Here is a 22,338-nt window from a genome sequence, read left to right as displayed (position 1 = left end):
GACAGGTTCTCTTTGAATATAATCTGCTCAGCTCCCCCTGCTCTATAACCTGCTGTCTGCAGATTACATGGTGACAGGTTCTCTTTGTATATAATCTGCTCAGCTCCTCCTGCTCTATAACCTGCTGTCTGCAAATTAGACGGTGACAGGATCTCTTTATATATAATCTGCTCAGCTCCTCCTGCTCTATAACACGCTGCCCATAGATTACACAGTGACAGGTTCTCTTTGTATATAATCTGCTCAGCTCCTCCTGCTCTATAACCTGCTGTCTGCAGATTACATGGTGACAGGTTCTCTTTGTATATAATCTGCTCAGCTCCTCCTGCTCTATAACACGCTGCCCACAGATTACATGGTGACAGGCTCTTTATATATAAACTGCTCAGCTCCTCCTGCTCTATAACCTGCTGTCTGCGGATTACACTGCATTTTCTGTTTGACAGGTTCCCATAGTTAAGGCCTCTTTCACACATTTGCATCCGTGGCAAGATGATTAGTGGTTCTTCTGTGAAGGATCTGTGTTTGCTCCTTGTGTCCCCCCCCCCCTTCGTATGTTATCCGTACTCCACGGACACTGGAGCATCTTCTAGCAATGATCCATGAAAACCACAGACCGTACACGGATGGTTTTCACGGACCCGTAGACTATAGTGTGCACGGAGGATAAAAATAGGGCGTGCTTCTGTGGTGTCACCACGGACCGTGAAGAGCTACTGATGTGGACACGGTTGCGTTACATCTCAGTCCTTCACTGAATGGGTTGCCCATCTGAAAGTGGCGTACTGGCTTTAAACGGGACGTTCCCATCTTATAAAGTGATGGCATATCACCAGGGTATGCCACCTATTTATGACATCTGGGGCCCCACTGAACCTGACCACGAAGGTGTAGCGCTGCGACCCAATGTTGTGCAGGGGAACTGCAGCTGACCCCATTCATTTGGGAGATGCTGCAGTTCCCTGCGCAACGGGTGGCTGGCGTAGCGCAGTGCCAGGAAAAAAGGGGAGCAAGGACTGGAGCGCCTTTATTCTCAGTAATTGTGAGGGTCCCAGAGCTCAGATCCCCCTGATCATAAAATAATATCCAAACTCAAGTGACCCCTGTTCAGCAACGGTTACAGCTGCATTTAGGGGGAAACCAACTGAGGTCTGGCCGAGCACCACTCCCCATCGTAATCTATGTAAGTTCTGCAGTGTCCGAGACATTCACCGCCTGTTCTGCGAGCCTGTCTGTGGCTTGACCGATATCCTGCAGATCGCGATTTGTCACCACAATTCAGGTCATTCGCGGTGCAAATGGTGGCAGCACACCTCACTTCACTGCGCATGCGCCAGATGGTTTCTGGGTTGGTTTGTAGTGCTGAATTGCACTGCCCAGAAGATCGCTCTGATGTAATCACCATATGGCGCGCACCTGCAAAGCAGAATCCGCCCATAACGCGACCTGCGGTTCCTATTTTTAATCCACAGCATGTCCATTTATGCAGAATTTTTTTGGAGGAAAATATGCAAGGGGTTAAATAAAAAGTCATCTACGGGCCTCAGAAACTCTGGGTCTGTGCTAACCGTGAGGATTCTTGTGCTGTCACTCGGTGTCCTCTAGAGGGCAGTATGATTAAAGCTGAATGGCCTCACCTTTCTATGTATGGACCGGTGGTGACCACCAATATTCAGACCATCTATATACAGTGGCAGTCATTCTTTTTGCTAAAATGGGAATTGCATTTTTTAGGTTCAACATTTCTGAACAGAAACAACCCCAGGGCAAACAGCACCCAACAAGTACCCGATGTAGGGTCGGGGGTATAGCCAGACATTACACAGGACTTGAGCCCACCAGGATGGGAGCCACAGTACACAGCGGTTCTAGCTCAAGCAGAGGACATGCCCCCACCCTAAGCTCTAATATAGCATATGGTCAGGGTTTGCCCTTTAATATGTCTTTATAGGGTTCAGAGCTCCATTTTTCTTGGGTTGGGGTAGTCACCTCTCGGGGGTCTGAAGAAGGGCACGTATCTCAGTCTCCGTTCATTTTTGGCTGCCCTTCGCGACAGATTACAGACTGGCAGGTAGCCTACTAGGTTCTGTCTTAGTCCTTGAAGTCTGGTTCCTTCAGTCCTCCGTTTCCCGCACACAGCGTCTTTTGTGACTTGTTCCGAGTCAGGAATGCGTGCACTTGGCGTCCCCTCCACCCTGCCAACGATAAGGTTTTCTTCACAAAGCCTAGGTTTGTGTTTCCATCTCACTGGTTCCAGTTCCAGGGGGGCTCATTCTTTTCCCCGTCTCCCAGTTTCTCATCACAGCCTCTTCATTGTTACATTCCTCCCTCTCAGGTTTCTCAGGTGGAGCCTGGCTGAAGAAGGTGGCTCTGGAGGTGCTAGCTGCCTGGGTGCTGATGGACGCGCCCTTCAGCCTGTGCTGTCCCCGGACCATGCACAATCCTCACATTGCAAGGACTTGCAGAGATTGGGACCGCAGCACAGTATGGAGGGCGGTGGAGAGTCAACGGTAAGACACGCTCTGTCTTTATGGGCTGGGTACCCCCTGCCACCTGGTATCAGAAGGGACTGTATTAACATATTGGGGACAGTCATGGAACCTCAAATCTTCATGGTCCACGAGCTATTATTACTGTTGGTCCAGCTATGTGCCAGGATATCTGTAGTAATAACTGCTTGTACTTTAGGCCATGTCCTATCATATTTTTATTATTGCTGATATATTTTAGTGATATCTCCATGTAATAGTAGCAGCCAAATCCAATAGCTGGTGGCCTGGATGGGGGAGGGGGGCGTTATGTGACTCAAATGATGAACACTGCAAACGTTATCGGTCATGACGGTACATAGTGATGTATAGAGGATCTAAGGACGGGCAAAGCCTTGAGGTCCATGCCCTGTATGACTGGGTGCATGTGTAGCTTGCTATGTCAAGGTGAATTTACTTCATTTAACCCAATGACATTTTTAGGTTCAACATAATATGCTGATAAATTTCTTAATATACCTTTATAGCAGCTGCAGCTTTGTTTTTAAAAAAAATTCCTTGCATAGCCAGAGTTAAAGGCAGACATTCTGTATTTCTGCAGCCACCACCAGGGGGAGCTCATTGCAGCCTGTTATATTATTCAATGCACAAACAGTATGCAGCGAGGCGTTTTACAGGCTCCTGCTATTGATGACCCATCCTCAGGAAAGGTCTTTAATATCTAATCGTTGAGGGTCCGACGCCTAATACCCCTACCGATCAGCTCTTCCCTGCAGCCTCCAGAGCTAGTACTAGTACTGGGACAGGAAGTACAGTGCCATTCAAAGAGTAGTGGTCATGCTAACTTACTGCAACTCTGCTACCATTCACTTCAATGTAAGCGGAGGTGCAGTAACCCAGCGCGGCCACTACACTTTGAAGGGCGCTGTGCTAACTGTCCCATTCACAGTGCTGGAGGCTGCAGGGAACAGCTGATCGAAATGGGTGTCTATGGGGAGAGCGCTTGGTGGTGGCCGGACTCAGGCAAACCCAGGGTCCTCCAGCCACCACTTTACCCGCCCTTTTCTCGATATAGGTGCGGGTCCCACCTCTATCAGACAATGGGCACATATCCTAGCAATATGCCCCCATTGTCTCAGATGGGAATACCCCTTTAAAGAGTACCTTTCACCAGGATACATGTATAGAAATAGTTATATTACCTTACAGTGCGACCCCGAGTGATGTCTTTCCGCGCTCTTAGCCAGGGAGAAGGAGCTCAAGTTCTCGCGAGATTTGCGAGAACTTGAGCTTTTACACATCCCGAGCCGTGCGCCATCTTGGAGTCCCACGGCTGGTGAGAGGTCCTCTTTAAGTAGTGCAGTGCATTATGTCCACCTGTTGGTATTCTACAGGCTTCCAAATTTGACAGACTGGAGGCCATTGTTGGTAACACAATCGCATCTTGGCGGACCCTCCTTCCTCTAACTGCTTAGATGCCACAGTTAAAATTGACCATGGCATCTAAGGGGTCAAATAGCTGGGATCAAAGCTAGCTCTGATCCCGGCTCCTGCTGCCGACGGTGCGGGCACAACTGCTGTACACGTGCCATCTCAGCAGAGTAGTACGTCGAGGTGCAGGGGTTAGTCCTCTCCTCTATGTACAGGAGGGGGTGAGTGAGCACAGAATAAAACACTTCGGGTGGTTGGGATTTTAGCTTACATTTTCCAAAGGACCTTTGGAAAAGAGAGCGGGAATCTGGCTGGCTGCTATGAGCTACTCCCCGCTTGCTTGGAGTGGCCCTTGCCTTTTGTACCATATCCTTCCGGGAGACATCTTTTAAGTATCATTCCAAGGAACCCTGACTAAACACAGTCTATTTTCCTCCAGCCTCCCACTGACAGAGGACCCCGAAGAAGATCAAAAGCTACGACTAGAATATTCTGGGGCTTCCTGGCCGTTGCGCTGCTCTTCTCCATCGTGGGAATAAGTGTGGTTGGCGTTTTAGGATGGAAAGATAATAAAACCAAGGTACAGATCAATACTAGAACCACTTGAGACACCATTATATTTACAGACCTTACAGTCACTCTTATGGCTTACGCTGGACTGTCCAATATTAAAGGTTATGGACACTTAAGTGACCAACTTTCTAAATAGTCTTCATTAAAAATGTCCTATCCTTTGCTTCTGAAGAATGTGTGTAAGTCCTTCACCTGGCTGGTGGTGCTGAAAATAGGTCCATCAGAATGCTGTTCTTGTTGGCTCGCTCTGCTTTCCTCTTCCCTTCTCTCAGTGTTAGGCCTCTTTCACAGTTAGTTTTTGGTCAGTGTTTTCCATCAGAGATACCAGCTGCGGGTCAAAAACACAGAACGGGTGCAGATCTTTCCATTATACCTTATCTCTGTGTAGGCTTCACTCCTGATTTTGTCTCAGATTAACTGATGGAAATCACTGATCAAACAATGACCACATGAGAGTGGCCTTAGACATATTAGTGAAGAAGTGGTACGTGGCAGATCAGAGTGTGGAGAGGGGGCAAAGCATCCAAAGAAGGAAGCACACACAGGCTGTAGATAGGGAGGAAAGTGCATGCAAATCTTCAGGTACAAGTAGAAAAAGGTAGTAAAGTGCCCACAGCAAACAGTGCAGCATCCATGTGTCAGCACAAATGAGAAGAGATCCCTTATGAGCTGGAGAAATCTGTCCAGAAATGAGAGCTAGTGAAGGCATCAATATCCTGGTCACACTGTTCTCACATCCAGAATTTATTACTGAGAGGGATACGCCCAAACATCAGATGGTCTGAAGACAAATGAAGATTGCAGACTGAAACTTGGTGCAGCTACTTTTTCTTTACTCAAGGAAACCACTAATACATGCAAATATATTTTATTAAAAAGCCATAGATACAGAATTATTGTACTCATCATCTCCTGAAGCTATTTATCCTGAGCTCCCAGGTACACAAACTAAATGACAGAACTGCAGTGAAGACTGACACTTTAGATCTGTCCTTGAGTTTTTAATGAACACATACATTTGGAATTGTTTGCTTTGGGCAACCTTGTATATATATTACAAATTACTTGCCGTCCACCCCTGCTCTTAAAGGCTAGAATAGAAAAAACTTTAGGTAATCAATCCACTGTAATGGTCACTCCAGTGCGGCAGGAGAAGAGTATTGTGCTGATCTCGTGGGGGGGGGGGGCAGTGACCTGCGCTCTCATCTGACCCCCTCACATTGTCAAATTCTTAATCCCTATATCTTCAGCCTCTCTTGCAGGTTGTCCGGCTGACTTACAAAAATCTGCAAGGTTCCTCAGTAAACCAGTCTGCTGTGAGCGACAAGCGGAGGAATACAGTCACCTATCGAGTGACCTCCAGGAATCAGACGTCCGTGGTGTTATTCGACAGCAAACATGTGAGCAGTGACGGAAAGAAAGAGAGCGAGCGCAAGATTATTATACATTTCATGTGGACCATTATGAAATAATTCTAGAGCGTTTTTTACATTGTGCTGTCCCTCCATTATTCCTACTGGAAACGTACGACTAATTGACAGCTGGGTCATACCTTTTCCTTCTTCGTCAACTAATGGCCCGTCGTAAATGTATTCAAACATTTCCAGGAGGAATAACAGAGAAAGGAACCTTACAATGTTAAGATGTAAAAAAAAAGGGATGCTCCAGAAAGACTACTTTCTGGGGAATATCATCATTTATTAGCACAGACATGTCAGGAAAGCAGAGCAGTCCTCTTGAAGTCTTTGCTAAGACCACAAGGGTGTAGCGGCGCTTCTTGGAACGCTCTGCCTTTCCTGCATGCGGAGTACAGATCCACAGAAAGTAGACTGGTTTCATACTCAAGCAAAGCCTATAAAACCTAAAGGCGCAGGCCGCTCTTAGAAGCGCTGATGCAGCTTTGTGGTTTCAGCAAACGTTTAGGTCCTTTTATAAAAATAAAAAAAAGCCACAGCGAAGAAGAAGAAAATCCCTTTATTGTCCCTCAGTGGAGACATTTTGCCAAAACAGCAGCAATCACATGCCCAACAGAGGCAAAAATAAGAGTAATTAGAAATTAAAGTGAAAAAAATACAAAAAAAACATAACACAGAATTTACGTAAAAAATTCACTACTGGCTTTCTGGGACCAGTGGTGGTGATAAATTAGGGATCGACCGATTATCGGGTTTGCCGATATTCAGGATTTTGACCGTTATCGGCATCTATTTTGCCGATATCCCAATAACGTATGGGGAACACGGATCGCGCTGCTGTCAGCGCTCTCCGTGTTCCCTCAGCAGCACAGGGGAGAAGGAAGCAGTGTCTCCCTCCCCCTGCCGCCAATAAGAGGAGAGAAGACAAGAGGAGGGGAGGGGCTGTGGCCACTGTGCCACCAATGATGTTAACGCACTCATTCATTCAAATTGAACAGGAGGCGGGAGCTGCAGAATCACATAGCCAGCTCCCGACCTCTATGAGCGGTACTAGCTGCGATCCGCGGTAGTTAACCCCTCAGGTGCCGCGGATCGCAGCTACCGCTCATAGAGGTCGGGAGCCGGCTATGTGATTCTGCAGCCAGCTCCCGCCTCCTGTATATGAATAAATGAGAGATTTATCTTCATTGGTGGCGCGGTGCGCCCCCCCCCCTCCCAAGCATTAATCATTGGTGGCGCAGTGCGCCCCCCACCCCAGTATTAAAAACATTGGTGGCGCAGTGCACCCCCCCCCACCCAAGCCCCCCCAGTATTAATCATTGGTGGCAGTGGCCACAAGGTCCCCTCTCCCCTCCGATCGGAGCCCCAGCAGCTCCGATCGGTTACCATGGCAGCCAGGACGCTATTGAAGCCCTGGCTGCCATGGTAAGCTCCATGCTGCCGTGTGCACAAAGCACAGAGCAGCAGGGACAGTGTGAGCTCCTATTTATCCTGATAGAGCTCTATTAGGGTGAATAGGAGAAGGGTTCTAGTCCCTAAGAGGGCTAAAAGTTAGTAAAAAAAAAAAAAAAAAAAAATATTAAGTATAAATGAAAAAAAGATTTACAAAAAAAACAAACTACACATTAACAATAAACATATTCATTTTCAGCAGATGTGTGTAGGAATTATTTTTTTTCAAAAATGAAAATTCACAGAATATCGGTATAAGTTATCGGCTATCGGCCTGAAAGTTCACAAATTATCGGTATCGGCCCTAAAAAAATCAATATCTGTCGATCCCTATTATAAATCCTAACTGCTGCTGGGAGGAAGGACCTCCGATAACGTTCCTTCGTGCACCTAGGATGCAGCAGTCTGTCACTGAAGGGGCTCTCCAGCTCCACAACAGTGTCGTGCATGGGGTGGGAGACATTGTCTAACAGTGATGGTAATTTTGCTAGTTCTTCTTCGTCACCCACCTCCTGCACTGGATCAAGGGGACAACCTAGGACAGAGCTGGCCTTCTTAATGAGCTTATCTAATCTCTGTCTCTCTGGAAGAGGGGCGAAGAAGGGGTATGAATTTCTATGAAGCCAGGGTGACTAAACCATAACTAGGCTATAAAATCATTAAAAGTGTGATGAGAGGGGGTCTAGCCGTCTAGACTCTCACTGACCCCAAGAATAAAGGGATTCCCTCCACCAATGATGCTTGTATGATTTAAATGGCGGTAGATCATGCAACTGCTATGGGGCCCGGAACTGAACTACTTCTTTCTCTTCAAGATGTAAAAACACTGTATTTTCACACAGCCGCCACTAGGGGGAGCTCAATGCACAGAGATTATTTCAGCTTTCTGTCACTGCATACATTCCTATGCACTGAGCTCCCCCTAGTGGCGGCTGCAGACAGTCAGCTTTATAATAGAGAAGCAGAAGATTTATCAATGTTTTTTGCTAGTTAAATACATTTAAATATATGGTGATCAGAATGAGCGTGGGTGAGGTGAAGGAAGACTTTATTACAATTTTTTTTTCATTAAAATTTCTTCCGCTTAATATAAAGATAAATAAAAAGTCAGAAATCTGGGACGTTGCACTTTTAGTTGTCTGGGAGTAATTGTAGTACGCGTATTGAGAAAATGGGCGGTGCTTATGTTACGTTTTGCTATGAGATCTGTGTACGCCCCTGGTCACATGCCATAATGGTTATTTACTGGAGAGCTAGTCTATTGCTCTATTCATTATGTATTCTTTCTAATACCCTACTATGCTCTTCTTGCAGGGACTGGTTTGCTATAAGGCTGCTGGAGAGAAATCCTGTTTCCTTCGACGCATGGAGATGAGAGATATGGAAAATATCCAGTCCTTCCTAAATATGTCTGTAGTCAAGGTCAGATATTACATTATGCTGGCCTGAATTTATTAAGGACCGCTGAGTTTTTCTATATTCATTTGTCGATGTATAAGATACGTCCACTCATCATCCAGTTGTTTTGAGAAACATCATTCTGCACAGAGCTAGAGATACAGAGCTCCAAATCCCCTGCATATACACATAGTAAACAACAACATTGTGTCTGTCTGCAGCCACCACTAGAGGGAGCTCACTGCATACGGTTTTATTATTGAGTTCTATGTATAAATAGTATGCAGGAAGCTCCCTCTAGTGGTGGCTGCAGGCAGACACAATGTTATCATTTGTTTCTAAATCTATGCACAGGATTTGGAGCTCAGTATCAGAGAAAACAAAACTCTGACCCTATAAGATATACAAGTACAGCCTGTACTGATATATAGCTATTAAAAAAAAAATCAGCTGAATCATTTTTACTTTTCCTTATACATGTTTTTCTATATCAATCTATTCAATGGACAATATATCAGATTTCCACTCTTATGTTGCCCATGGCAAGGGGTATTTAAAAGTTAAAGGGGTTGTGCAGTGCAAAGATATTGATGAGCTATCCTCAAGAATAGGTCATCAATATCTGATCAGCGGGGGTCTGACCCAGCACTCCCGCTGATCAGCTGTGTGAAGAGATAGCGACAAGGACAGGTCATCAATATCTTTGCCCTGCACAACTCCTTTAACCCTTAAAGAGGACCTTTCATCAGTTTTTACTGATGCCGCTCTCTCCGCTGCAATTGGAGAAGGAGACGCCCCCTGAGAAGAGCTGCCGCCTCCTTCTTCCTGTACCGATGCTATTGATTAGCATATAGGGCGCCAAAACCGAACGGGGGACACAGCGCTGCAACGGAGGAGAGGATCAGTAAGAAAAAATAAAAATAAATAGAGCGTGATGACATCTCCTAATCTTGGGCTACTGAGTGAGCAAGTAAAAACTGATGAAAGGTCCTCTTTAAATCTTCTGCCAGTTCACTCAGATGCCCAGGCTCTTTCAGCTCCATTATGTGTCTGTCTGCTATTTTATAACAGGATGGGGTGCTTTTCCTGCAGAACAACAGGACACGTTACTACCGCGAGTTCCTCGGCGTAATAGGAGGTCGAAAAGTCAACCATGAACTTGTAGGGGAACCTGTACAAATGTTGTGTGACCAGCTCCCCATTTACTGGGTAAAAAAGAGTGAAGGTAAGTAAGGCCTTAAAAGGTTCGTCCCATTATGTCATATCGTTGGGATATGCAAAAAATGTCACGTAGGTGCAGGTCTCAGGGGGACCCGCTTCTATCTCCAGAACGGGGGTCCATGTAGTGAAGGGAGAGCGGCCGCACATGCACGTCCACCTTTCCATTCAGAGACATGGAACTGCCAGAAATAGCAGAGCCAGTGCGCAGCTATTTTCATAACTCCCATAGTGGTGAATGGAGAGGTGGCTGCTTCCCGTTTACTACTGGGGCCCCGTTTTGAAAATAGAAGCGGGTCCCAAAGGTGGGACCTGCACCTATTTGACATTTATGGAAATGGGAGAACCCCTTTAATAGGTGAATCTGCGTGAAAGACTCCCTTTAAAGGGGCGACTCTTTTCCCATATGAAATAGACATACAGAAGTGTAGGGGGTCCAATAGAGGATACTGGGCTTACCTCTTTTCACTTTAAATAACAGAGAGATTGTAGCCCACAATCATTCGTCCAGGGGTCCCACATCATTGTCCAAAAATCAGCACATGATAAGTACAGTTGGCTCCTGGGGGAATGCTTTTGGGGCTCTAACCTTGCCTATGGAGCAAGCTGTCCATTGTTAGCTCAGGATCACTCTGGACATACTGCAGTCTACAGATCTTAAAGTGAGCTCCTCCGTCGCAGCAGGTTGTACATAAAATGCTCTTCTCTGGTCGCTGCAGGCCCGACAAGACGCCTCATTTACCTCTGCATCGACATCTGCTTCCCCAACAACATCTGCGTGTCCGTCTGCTTCTACTACCTACCTGACTAGGCCAGCCATGCTCTACACACGGGCTGCTCCCAGTGCGGCCTGGACATTCCCTCCCTAGCAGATTTTGCACAAAGTGTGGGAGGAGTTTGTATAGTTTCCTGTTAACCGTTTGTGACAGCTGGACTGTGCAGTGTGCTGTACTCCTTCTGAGAATAATCACGGACTGCCTCTCGGTGGCGCTGCTGTGTGCACCTTCTGGGGCGACATGATCGACGACAATATGGAAGTGAATGCCAGACGGATGTGTCTTTAACACAAGTTTATGGATGCACAGTGTGACCCCCAAGTTCTGCTCTTTCCACTGTCCAGACTGAGCATAGGGATGAACAGACGCCGATTCCTGAGTGTATGCTCCACCTTATATATGTTTGATTATGTATTAAAATACTTTTGAGTACAGGACTCCATTCATTTACTAAGGAGCTTTTTGCAGATAAAACTTGTATAGTATATTTACCTGTGATTACGGCAATGCTTTAAACTGCAGCATCAAACGGTCTGGGGGGGGGTAATAATTTTTTGTCCATAGTCTGGTGTAATCTCTGAAAGTCTTATGTATTACTAGAGCTCAGTCCTGTTCACCCCAGGACACTGTCATTAAAAGCCAGGCAGACCACCGCTTTCTGGTGCCCGCTGTACTCCCTCTTGATCTCGCCGGTCTCCACACACCACAGCCGGGCTAGGTTGTCAGAGGAAGCTGGAGGAGAAAGAGGAGGTCGGTCATCTGGAGGAACACGTGGACGTTCACACGTCATCATACCCTTTTATATAAATTAAGTCAGGTATGCCCAATCAGCGGCCCTCCATCTATCAGGACATGTTGGGAGTTGTAGTTTTGCAACAGCTGGAGGGCTGCAGGTTGGGCATCCCTGAATTAAGTCAACTAAAGATCGTACTATGTTCAATTTTAGGGTATATCGTCTTATTCACTTTACAATGTCGGCGTATATATGATAGAAAGAAATTATTCATACCGGTCACAATGTATTGAGAGTCCCCAGAAAAGGCGCAGTCCCACATCCAACCCCGCGACGTCTCTCCTGGGTTATTGCTCTTAATGCTCAGCTCTGTCATCAGAGAAAAGTTTGAAGTCCTCCATATCTTACAGGTCTGGTCAGCTGAACACGTGGCCAGCAGCCTGGAGAGGAAAAGGGTGTAGCATAAAGTGAAAGGCCAACATACATATAATGATGCCACTATACACCAAGCATTTTATCCTGGAGATGGGAGAACGTTCGGCGCACACTTACGTAGAATCTGGGCTGAATTTACAGCGGAGAGCGCAGCGTTTGTGTGAAGGGATTTTCGTCTTAGGGATCAGCTGCGTGAGATCTTCGCCGAGGCCTCCTGTCAGGTTCCAGACAAAGCAATTTCCCTAAAAATAAGATGTAGGTTATGAGAGGAAAGCTCCCGGCACAAGTCAAACGTATCCCTAGGCCCTCCACATTTACATGTCTGATTAAGGGCACGACCGTATGTATTTTGCGGTCCGCAAAAAATATGGATGACATCCGTGTGCATTCCATATTTTGCGGAACGTATTTTGCAGAACAGTCCTATCCTTGTCCGTAATGCGGACAACAATAAGACATGTTTTATTTTTTTGCGGAATGCACACGGAGTACCTTCATTTTTGTTTTTTTTGCAGACCCATTGAGATGAATGGTTCCGCGTACGGTCCAGAAAACGGAATGGACACGGAAAGAAAATACGTTCATGTGCATGAGCCCTAAAGGAGTAGTTACACTAAGTTTATATGGATATTATAGTGGTGGTCTCCCACCCCACCCCTCCCAATAAATCAGAATGGAGAGCTACTAACATACAGTGGCTGATGCTCTGGCCTACTGCAGAAATACATGTATTACCTGGCTGGGAAAACGCATACCTCATGGCAAATCAAATGTTGGCCGGGGTGAGACAATTCCTTTAGACTGTGCCTGAGACATTATTATTCATGAGTTTCAGATACCCCTATAGAATAATGACAAAACTCCTTTCTACCGGAGTCTACCTCGTCCAGTCTCCAAGCGTATACATTTGGCTTGGCCAAGAGTGCAAGTGTTCTCAGTAGGGAGAGGGGATCCGACATGCCCGACTCTTCTGTCTCCCAACAACTTGCAGTTAGCGAGACATGGGACCAGCGCCAGACTGAAGACCCTTGGGCCCACCAGAGGAAATTATTTTAAGGGCCCACCCTATGTGTATGTAGGACCTTAAGTGCCCTGTTATATTAGGGGTCCATTATTGTCAGAGGTTGGGCCCACTGGAGGATCCTCTGTTGGACCAGTTTAACCCTGAATGGGACACCACCACATATGGTCAACTAGCTGAAGAATACTAGCAAACACTCACAGAGCTATTGACGGCGGCCATGTAACTGGCATCAGGGTCTATGTGGACGGAATTGACAGACGCGTCGGCCTCAGGAATAAGCTGCTCATTCTGATCGGTTTTCAGGTCCCATATGTGAATTGCTCCGCTCTGGTCGCCCACGATGAGCTCAGCCTAAGGAGAGAATGAGCATCAGAGTGAATGAAATCGATAAAATGCATTGATTACGGAATATAAGGGAAACCCAGGATCAGTTCCGCACGACTGTGATAGGTCATACTTCATCTCCTTGTCAATTCTGATAATCCGAGCCGTGGGTAACGAGGTGCTGGATTACAAGGAAATCAGAATTAATGGCCATTCAGCCACGTGTGCGAAACCTCACCGACACCAAAGACATCGTTCCTGACCTCCAATATCCAGTGTTGGACTATCTGGTCATTCTTACTAACTCGGCATGGGACTGTTTGTGCCACAGACCTCCTGGTGCTGGCTTATAGGAATTTTTCCATATATCTGTTTTAATCAAGACTAGAAGCCATAACCCATCATCATACTTTTCTATAACATATTAAAGTTTAGTGTCACTTTAGTCGTGTTGTAGAACTGTGCCTCGCTTCATGGGTAGGGGAAAATCTGCAGCGTATTACAGCAGCAGGAAAGTGGATGAGATTTTCACAAATTTAATGTACGCACTAAAGAAAAAACCCGCGCAGAATCTGCACGGAAACGGACCAGATTCTAAATCTGCAGCCTTGGATTTTTTCCAATTTGAATGCATAAAGTGAAATCCACAACGATTAATTCCACGTTATGTTCTTTCTATCTATGTTACTGTATATATCATTTACTCTAGATCTCTGTACATCATTTTGACTCCTACAAGAAAAAAAAAATCTCATCATTTTGATGCACTTTAAGTGGCCTGGTCACAAAATGTCTTACATCCTAGCTGGGGGGGGGGGGGCTCGGAGAAAGTATTACATTTTTTGTTCTGTTCAGACACAAAAGGGCTTTGTGAGAGGGGAAAATCTCCCAAATAACAAGGCAGCATTGTCTACGGGCTTATCTAGCATGTAAAACCCAGCTGCTGCCACGTACCTGACCTGCCCCGCGCACAACTTTCACAGCGCTGAAATAGTATTATGTGCACGTGTCAAAAGAAAAGGTAACTCTGATCCGCATCCAGCGACTGCGAGCACAGCCAGATCTATAGGAAGGGCTTAATCCTCCGGAGGATAAAAATAACAGTTTAAACTCCACACACAACAAAAGCTGCATCGGGACTTGTAACCAGACATGGGACAAAATCCAGCCTGAAGTTTCAAGTAGTCTTTGAAAAGCTCTGTAACTTTCTACGTACAGAATACATTACATAAGAGTCATTACGGACACAGCAATATGTGGAGGGGATTTAATTTTGGCTATTTTTTTCCACTGAAAAATGTTTTTTTTTTCATGGGAAAAAATATATATTTTTTTTTTACTTGGAATTTTTTTTATTTAATCAAACTTTTTTTTTAACCACTTACTAGCCCCTCAAGGGGACTTTAAGAGGCTCTCTTTTGATCGCTTCTATGAAACCCTGTATTGCTTATGCAGTCCAGAATATCATACTGTCAGTGCTATACTGACAGTCACCAGCAGGCGGCGCCAGAGAGGTGCAGCCTGATGGGGATACACTGAAGGCAGGCATTGGGGGCCTTCATCAGGCTCCAGAAGGTCATGACAAGACATCAGCACCTCACAATCTTACTTGTTGGGTGCCCATGGGAGACAGAGGGAGATTTCGCCCTCTAAACCGCTTAGATGCCACTGTCGCGATTAACAGTGGCATTTATGGGGTTAAACAGCCCAGATCAGGGCTTCTGTCAGTCTGAATTGTTAGAGCAGGAGCCCAGCTCTCATGTAAACGCTCATGTGCAGCGCTCATTATTCCTGGCCACTATAGAAAGCCAGCGGTCTAGGAACAAAGCCTAGTAATGAGCGCCGTATCAGTGGTCATTAAGGGGTTAAAAATAAAAGTACTGTGGTAATACAGCGTTCCCATCTCACTTTGTGGTACATGTCAGGAGTAGTCCACAGGCCCCTATGCTCCCGGCGTATACTAATGAATCATCCTTTTGGCAGATGCTCCACTGCATAGGAAAGCGTAGTCTGCTGACACGAAAAATGTCCCTAGCCAAACATGAGATGTTAGCAGAACCAAACATATATTTATATTCTTGCGCCTTATTGTACCAGAGAAGTAAAATCTGATACACCAAGCCTAACTGCTTACGTGCCGATATACCCCGAGACCCAACGCCGTGCAATTACCTGGTTGGGATGGAGAAAAACACAATTGATTGGTGCATTTACTTGGAAGATTCGTTGACACTGAAGATTTCGTGATCTGTAAAACAAAAAAACAAAAAGACTCAATAAGGTAAGTGCTAATCATTAAAGGGGTCATCACAACACCACACCCCAACTGTGAAACTCCTTTATAAGCCAAAATGGAAAGGAATATCTCCCATTGTGGGGGACCTGGGTGTCCGTGCAGCACATGGACCCCTACTCTTTTCTATGGCTGGCATGTAATCCTACATTTCATCATCGGCAGCAGCTACTGCCGTAAAATGTACAGCCAGATGCAGCTTCTATCGGTAATGACGCAGATCGCTGGGGTTTGGAGAAGCCAGGCCAGTGTCGATCAGCTCATGGTTGGCCAGGACTGCCTTATAGTTCATTCGCCTTGATTTAATACATTTCAAGGAGAGCACAAATCCACCCAATAACACTGATGACCTGCTGTGTCCTCCTGCGATCCAATAGGCTTCATACCTCAGGTCCCATATCCTGGCCATACAGTCTTCTCCACCTGTATACATCCAGCGCCCATCCTCATGGAACCCAACAGAGGTGATGTTCTTGCTCACGCCGTCATAGTTGATTACAGGGTTGGGGTTGTTGGAGTTCAGGTCATACATACGGATGTGCTGATATCCTGCGAAGAAGAGCACAAGCGGCTGAGGGAACCTGACAAACCTCCTGGACACAGCTCCTCGTGGACGGTGCAGAAGGCTGCTGTCACGTTGAAGTTTGCAGTATGCACATGTCAAACATATCCATTAATCCAATGGAGGCCAAAAGTGTGTCCTTCGGGCCTCTGTCGGGGGCCACGGTGGGATTACCCTTACCAATCACACATTGATGGCTTAATCCTTGGGCCTCACGCACGCGGCCGTTCTTTTGGTCTGTGTCCGATCCGAATTTTCTGCAGATCCCACACGGACCCATTCATGTATACTGGTCTGCAAATAAATCGCTGTCCACATCCGTACAACTGGGCCGCAAATTATAGGACCTGTCCTATTCCTGCCCGTTTTATGGACAAGAATAGGCTTTTTAACAGTGGGTCGTGCAAAAATTGTAGGATTGTAGGACCGCAAAGCATATAAGGTGGTGAGCTGGAGGCCTTAGGCCCCTTTCACACGGGCAAGATTTCCGCGCGGATGCGATGCGCGAGTTGAACGCATTGCACCCGCACTGAACCCCGACCCATTCATTTCTATGGGGCTGTGCACACGAGCGGTGATTTTCACGCATCACTTGTGCGTTGCGTGAAAATCACAGCATGCTCTATTTTGTGCGTTTTTCACGTAACGCAGGCTCCATAGAAATGAATGGGGTTGCGTGAAAATCGCAAGCAAGTGCGGATGCGGTGCGATTTTCACGCACGGTTGCTAGGAGACCCGATCATTATTATTTTCCCTTATAACATGGTTATAAGGGAAAATAATAGCATTCTGAATACAGAATGCATAGCAAAATAGCGCTGGAGGGGTTAAAAAAAATATATATATAATTTTTTTTTTAAAGAGGACCTTTCACTAGAATAGAAAATCTAAACTAACTATACAGACATGGAGAGCGGCGCCCGGGGATCCCCCTGCACTTACTGTTATCCCTGGGCGCCGCTCCGTTCTCCCGGTATAGGCTCCGTTATCTTCATATGTTCGGCTCCACCCAGTTGAGCCTGACGGCGTCTCCTTCTCCCAGGCTGTAGCTCTGGGCAATCGCAGCGCTTAGCTCATAGCCTGAGAGAAAAAAAACCTCTCAGGCTATGAGCTGAGGGCTGCGATTGGCCAGCGCTACAGCCTGGGAGAAGGAGACGCCGTCAGGCTCAACTGGGTGGAGCCGAACATATGAAGATACCGGAGCCTATACCAGGAGAACGGAGCGGCGCCCGGGGATAACAGTACGTGCAGGGAGATCCCCGGGCGCCGCTCTCCATGTCTGTATGCTTAGTTTAGATTTTCTATTCTAGTGAAAGGTCCTCTTTAACTCACCTTAATCCACTTGATCGCGGAGCCGGCATCTCTTCTGACTTCTTTCTTTGCTGTGTGCAGCAACAGGACCTGTGGTGACGTCACTCCGGTCATCACATGGTCCATCACATGATCTTTTACCATGGTGATGGACCATGTGATGACCGAAATGACGTCACCACAGGTCCTGTTGCTGCACACAGCAAAGAAAGAAGTCAGAAGAGATGCCGGCTCCGCGATCAAGTGGATTAAGGTGAGTTAAAAAAAAAAAAATGTAACCCCTCCAGCCCTATTGTACTATGCAGTCTGTATTCAGAATGCTATTATTTTCCCTTATAACCATGTTATAAGGGAAAATAATACAATCAACAGAACACCGATCCCAAGCCCGAACTTCTGTGAACTTCTTTGGGTACCAAACATGCGCGATTTTTCTCACGCGAGTGCAAAACACATTACAATGTTTTTCACTCGCGCTGAAAAATCGTGCATGTTCCCGCAACGCACCCGCACCTTTTCCCGCAACGCCCGTGTGAAAGAGGCCTTAGAGTCAATGTTAAATTATGGAAGACCCATTGTATAAAAAGCCCCTTTAATAACACCATTTGAAGAAAGAAAAAAAAAAAAAAAAAAAGGGGGCGGCGGCTCACCTGCAGCTGCGATCATGCTTCGGTCTGGGGTCACTTCCAGAGAATTCACTTGCTAAAACTTTTAGTCAAGGAGCACAATCATGTACGTGGAGACCTGGAGACGGTCAAATCTAATGGTGTCATGATTGAATTCAAGAAAAGGAAGGAGTTAAAGGGGTTGTTCAGAGATCGAAACTGATCGCTTATCCATAGTATAGGTGATAATAGTCTGATCATTGGGGGTCCTCACACTGATCGTGAATGTGCGCTGCTGCTCCGCTGAGTGCTATACTCTGCTTCTCTGGGTCTCATAGAGCTTGAATGGTGCAGCAGCGCACAAGCTTTACCACTGCTCCATTTAAATGGGGGCCACAGGACCCCGTACTAATCAGCAGTGGTGGAGCGATCAGACACTTAACTATCGTGTGGATAGGGGATACATGGCAGTTTTAAGAAACCCCTTTAATACAGTAAACTTCTTTTAATCTGACATCAATGGGACACTGGACAGTCATAGGAAAGCATACAAAAGCAGAAAGAACTACTACTGAACCCCCCTGTAGCTGTGAATTCTAGGGGCTCATGCACAAGGAAAATTGTGGATCTGCAAAATACGGATACCGTCCGAGTGCCTTCCGCATTGTGCTGAACAGAACATCTGGCCCATAACAGAACCGTCCCATCCTTGTCCGTAAGGCTACTTTCACACCTGCGTTCGGTGCGGATCCGTCTTGTATCTGCACAGACAGATCCGCACCGTTAATGCAAACGCTTGTATCCGTTCATCCGTTTGCATTATTCATTAAAAACAAAATGTAAGTCAAAACGGATCAGTCTTGACTTACATTGAAAGTCAATGGGGGACGGATCCGTTTTCAATTGCACCATATTGTGTCAGTGAAAAACGGATCCGTCCCCATTGGCTTACATTGTAAGTCAGGACGGATCCGTTTGGCTCTGCATCGTCAAACGGACACTAAAACGCTGCAAGCTGCGTTTTAGTGACCGTCTAAAAAAACGCAACGGAGACCAAACGCAGCCAAATTGATGCATTCTGAACGGATCATTATCCATTCAGAATGCATTGGGGCTAAACTGATCCGTTTTGGGGCGCTTGTGAGAACCCTGAAACGGATCTCACAAGCGGACCCAGAAACGCCAGTGGGAAAGTAGCCCAATACGGACAAGAATAGGACATGTTCTATATTTTTGCGGATACCACACGACAGACATACGGATGAAGACAGCATACAGAGTGCTGTCCACATAATTTGCGGCCTCAGTGAAATTAATGGGTCCGCATCTGATCCACAGAAATATGCGGATTGGATGCGGACAGAAAATACGACCATGTACATGAGCCCTTACCCCAACACTTCACCCTATATAATACTCCCCTCCCCCCAATTAAAGGATACAGAGTCTTGGTGCTGGACGGTCCTCGTGCAGATGCCGCTATGGGCTTGCCAAAACCGCACCGTGTGGTCATATCCAGCGGTGGCGAGAATGACGGGATCGCTGCCCACGGTGCCCTGTGACGAGTTCATCATGATTCCTAAATACAACAAGAACAGGTAATTTTTTATTTATTTTTTACATTATATATAATTCGCTGTTTGACTTTGGGGGGGGGGGGGGGTCACAATCTAAATTCTGAATGAACCTCTCTGTATGTTTTTGGCGTGTGGAAGGAAACCCACGCAGACATGCGGAGCACATACAAACTAAAGGCAGCTTTTAAACTGCATTGATCTCGGCCCTTGGAGCTTACAACCCTAGTGGTGGTAACCTGGGGCCAAAAACCATTCAACCAACCCCTTCCCATGTCACTAACAGGACTGCAAGTGGTTTGATCCAGTGACTGCTGAGGCCAATCACTGACCTCAGTGGTAACGTGCTGTCGCGGTCCCTCAGGTGACTGGTGTCAGGAGATCAGCGAGACTGGCTGAGCGTGGAGGAATCTAACAGCCATCTTGATTTCTCTTTATTCAGTGTTGATAGGGTTAATGACCACTTCCCTTTTCTCAGCTGTTGCTCAGTGGTCATCACTTCTACCCTTTATAGTCTCACCCCACCCTTCTGACTATGCGGTAGATAGTGTTATTTGGGTTTGGCTGAGCTGGTGTGAGGGCGTCTCTTGTGTTCCCGTTCTTCCATCTCTACAGAAGTTAAGTGTTTTGCGTTTGTTTGTATTTGTCTTATTCCCTGTTGTTGAATCTGAGACTGAGACTTCCATTTGTCCAACTGGGGAGGAACGGGTTATCTCTGGTCCTTAACTTATTCCAGGGCCTTATAGGGAAATGAGGGACTAGGTATCCTGCGTATGAATATTCCTACCTTCAAGGTCTATTCATATTGATAGGTAGTCAGGGCCCGGATTAGGGTTGTCTAGGAGGTTACCTGTTTCCAGGCCCAGTTACTGTACCACCCCCCCTCCCCACTGATCGTGACACATGCTAAAACAGCACATCAATGGCAGTGACATGTCACCAGGAGGTGGGGACAGGACATGTTGAAAAGAGCAGCATGGTGGTTTGCTGGGGTCCTGGGACAACATCTGCATGCGGTTTGTATGTTCTCCCCGTGTTCGCATGGGTTTCCTTTGGGTGCTCTGGTCTCCTCCTTTAGGGCTCATGCACACGAACGTGTGCTGCGGACCACAAATTGCACGGCCACCACAATGCATTCCACGGGTACTGTCTGTGTGCCTACAGTCTTAAATCGAGGACCCATTCACTTGAATGGGGTCTGTGATCCGCATAAAAAAAATAAAAATAAAAAAATAGTGCAGGCACGGACAGAAAACCCACGGAAGCCCGTATATTGCGGGCCTGGCCAGCACGTGTTTGTGTGCACGAGCCCTTCCTGATCATCTAGACTGTGAGCTCCTCTGGGGACAGCGAGTGGTGACAGAGGAAAACGTGCTCTGTGCCCGCCCTCGTATGGTCACATGCCCCATGTGGGCAGAGGGGCAGGGACAGATGAGGTTTGTGTTATCTTTAATTTGCTACCATTAGCGTTGTCGGCGCCCAGGCTGCACAACCCCTTTATTTGACCAGAAAACGCCAACGCAGGTTCCCATTAACGACCGTACAAGACATTACAGTCACCATACTGCGCCCTGCCAACTGGGCAGACCAAGGTCTCCTCGGCCAGGAGATCTCCTCCTTTCTCAGAAAAGTAAACAAGTGAAGCACGTTTTATGGGCACTAACAGTGCTTGCTGTCAGTGAATGAGGCTGGAAAATCCAACCGTCCTAATACTTCTCACAGCTGACCGTTTGCTGCAATGCCTGAAGCCAGGACAACACCCGGCCAAAGACGGGCTGCAGTGACTCAAACGATACACCCTAGCTGGAGAACTACAACTCCCAGCACGATAAACCAGGCCAATAGTCTCTAGCCCCCCCTCCCCCCTCCAGACAGACAGACAGCTGAAGCGCAGTCAGGCGCCCTTCTCCCTCCCATAACACTAATACATAGCCAGTTAGCCACATTCACTGTCTCACCTCCTTCTACCCCAGTCTTCTCCTCCTGCTGTGGTCAGTACTTTTATACGTCACGAGGACGTGACCCGACGTAGAAGGATGTTGTCTTCATTTAGGGAGTCATTTTCCTGAAGCCCATTGCGGAAAGTGCTAGGAAAAATGGCCGCCTCTCGGCTACAGGTGGCAGCGACAGCTTGTTCTCTAGTGACGGAAGCTGTTGTTGCCTGGCAACCTGGAGACTGAAAAGAATATGAAGGGGGAAATGTGGGAGCATCTTGGAAAAAAGGGAGGGGGGTGGGTATTAATTAAAAAAGTAACTAGCATTATTAATTAATGCAGTCATATATTTTTCATTATATTAATATATATCTATACACACGTGCCTGCATTGTTGATAAAAATGAAATGTTAATATATGCAAATGACCATCTAGGTGTAATGGTAACGCCCCCGTTGCTCCTAGACACTAATTTGCATATATTAAAACATCATTTTTCTCAGTAATGGGGGCACATAAAAAAGTTAATAAAAATGAAAAAATTATATAGCAATAGTTACTAGCAGACTATGTACACACCCATACAAACATCCCGCCCCATTTTCGTTTATTAAAAAAATAATAAAAATGTATTATATATGTGTGCAAAATATACAAACATTTTTTTTATTTTAAAAATCTAGTATTCCTTTTAGCTATATTTTGTATAGCGGGGTTTTTTTTTCTGCATAAAATAAACAAACGCACACAATTTTTTCATTTATGGAAAAATGTAAAGAAAAAAGATCCT

The 22,338-nt window shown here is 46.3% G+C and overlaps 2 protein-coding genes across 5 annotated transcripts; one reads left to right on the top strand and one right to left on the bottom strand.

The window, feature by feature from the left end:
* Positions 1–2,388: 2,388 nt before the first annotated feature.
* BRICD5 (BRICHOS domain containing 5) lies at positions 2,389–10,793 on the top strand. Its single transcript, XM_040439828.1, has 6 exons — positions 2,389–2,510; positions 4,360–4,500; positions 5,744–5,893; positions 8,675–8,782; positions 9,830–9,983; positions 10,696–10,793. The coding sequence occupies exons 1-6, from the start codon at positions 2,487–2,489 to the stop codon at positions 10,785–10,787; spliced, it is 669 nt and encodes a 222-aa protein (XP_040295762.1). The 5' UTR covers positions 2,389–2,486; the 3' UTR covers positions 10,788–10,793.
* MLST8 (MTOR associated protein, LST8 homolog) lies at positions 10,361–21,728 on the bottom strand. Of its 4 annotated transcripts, none has more exons than XM_040439826.1 (9): positions 19,482–19,613; positions 18,085–18,136; positions 15,948–16,110; positions 15,441–15,516; positions 13,143–13,295; positions 12,038–12,162; positions 11,762–11,925; positions 11,362–11,484; positions 10,361–11,329 (listed from the first exon to the last, which is right to left on the bottom strand). In XM_040439826.1, exons 1-8 carry the CDS (start codon positions 19,611–19,613, stop codon positions 11,366–11,368), a joined length of 984 nt encoding a protein of 327 aa, XP_040295760.1. In that variant the 3' UTR covers positions 10,361–11,329; positions 11,362–11,365. The 4 variants fall into 4 exon arrangements, with proteins under 4 accessions (XP_040295760.1, XP_040295759.1, XP_040295757.1 ...); XM_040439823.1 differs by lacking the exon at positions 10,361–11,329 and adding an exon at positions 21,572–21,728 and having other exon boundaries at positions 11,366–11,484; positions 19,482–19,618; XM_040439825.1 differs by having other exon boundaries at positions 10,361–11,484.
* Positions 21,729–22,338: the final 610 nt, after the last annotated feature.

This window comes from Bufo bufo, chromosome 7 (assembly GCF_905171765.1).
Source record: "Bufo bufo chromosome 7, aBufBuf1.1, whole genome shotgun sequence".
In the NCBI taxonomy this organism is placed as follows: Eukaryota; Metazoa; Chordata; class Amphibia; order Anura; family Bufonidae; genus Bufo; species Bufo bufo.
This window is presented reverse-complemented; position numbering and strand designations above follow the sequence as displayed.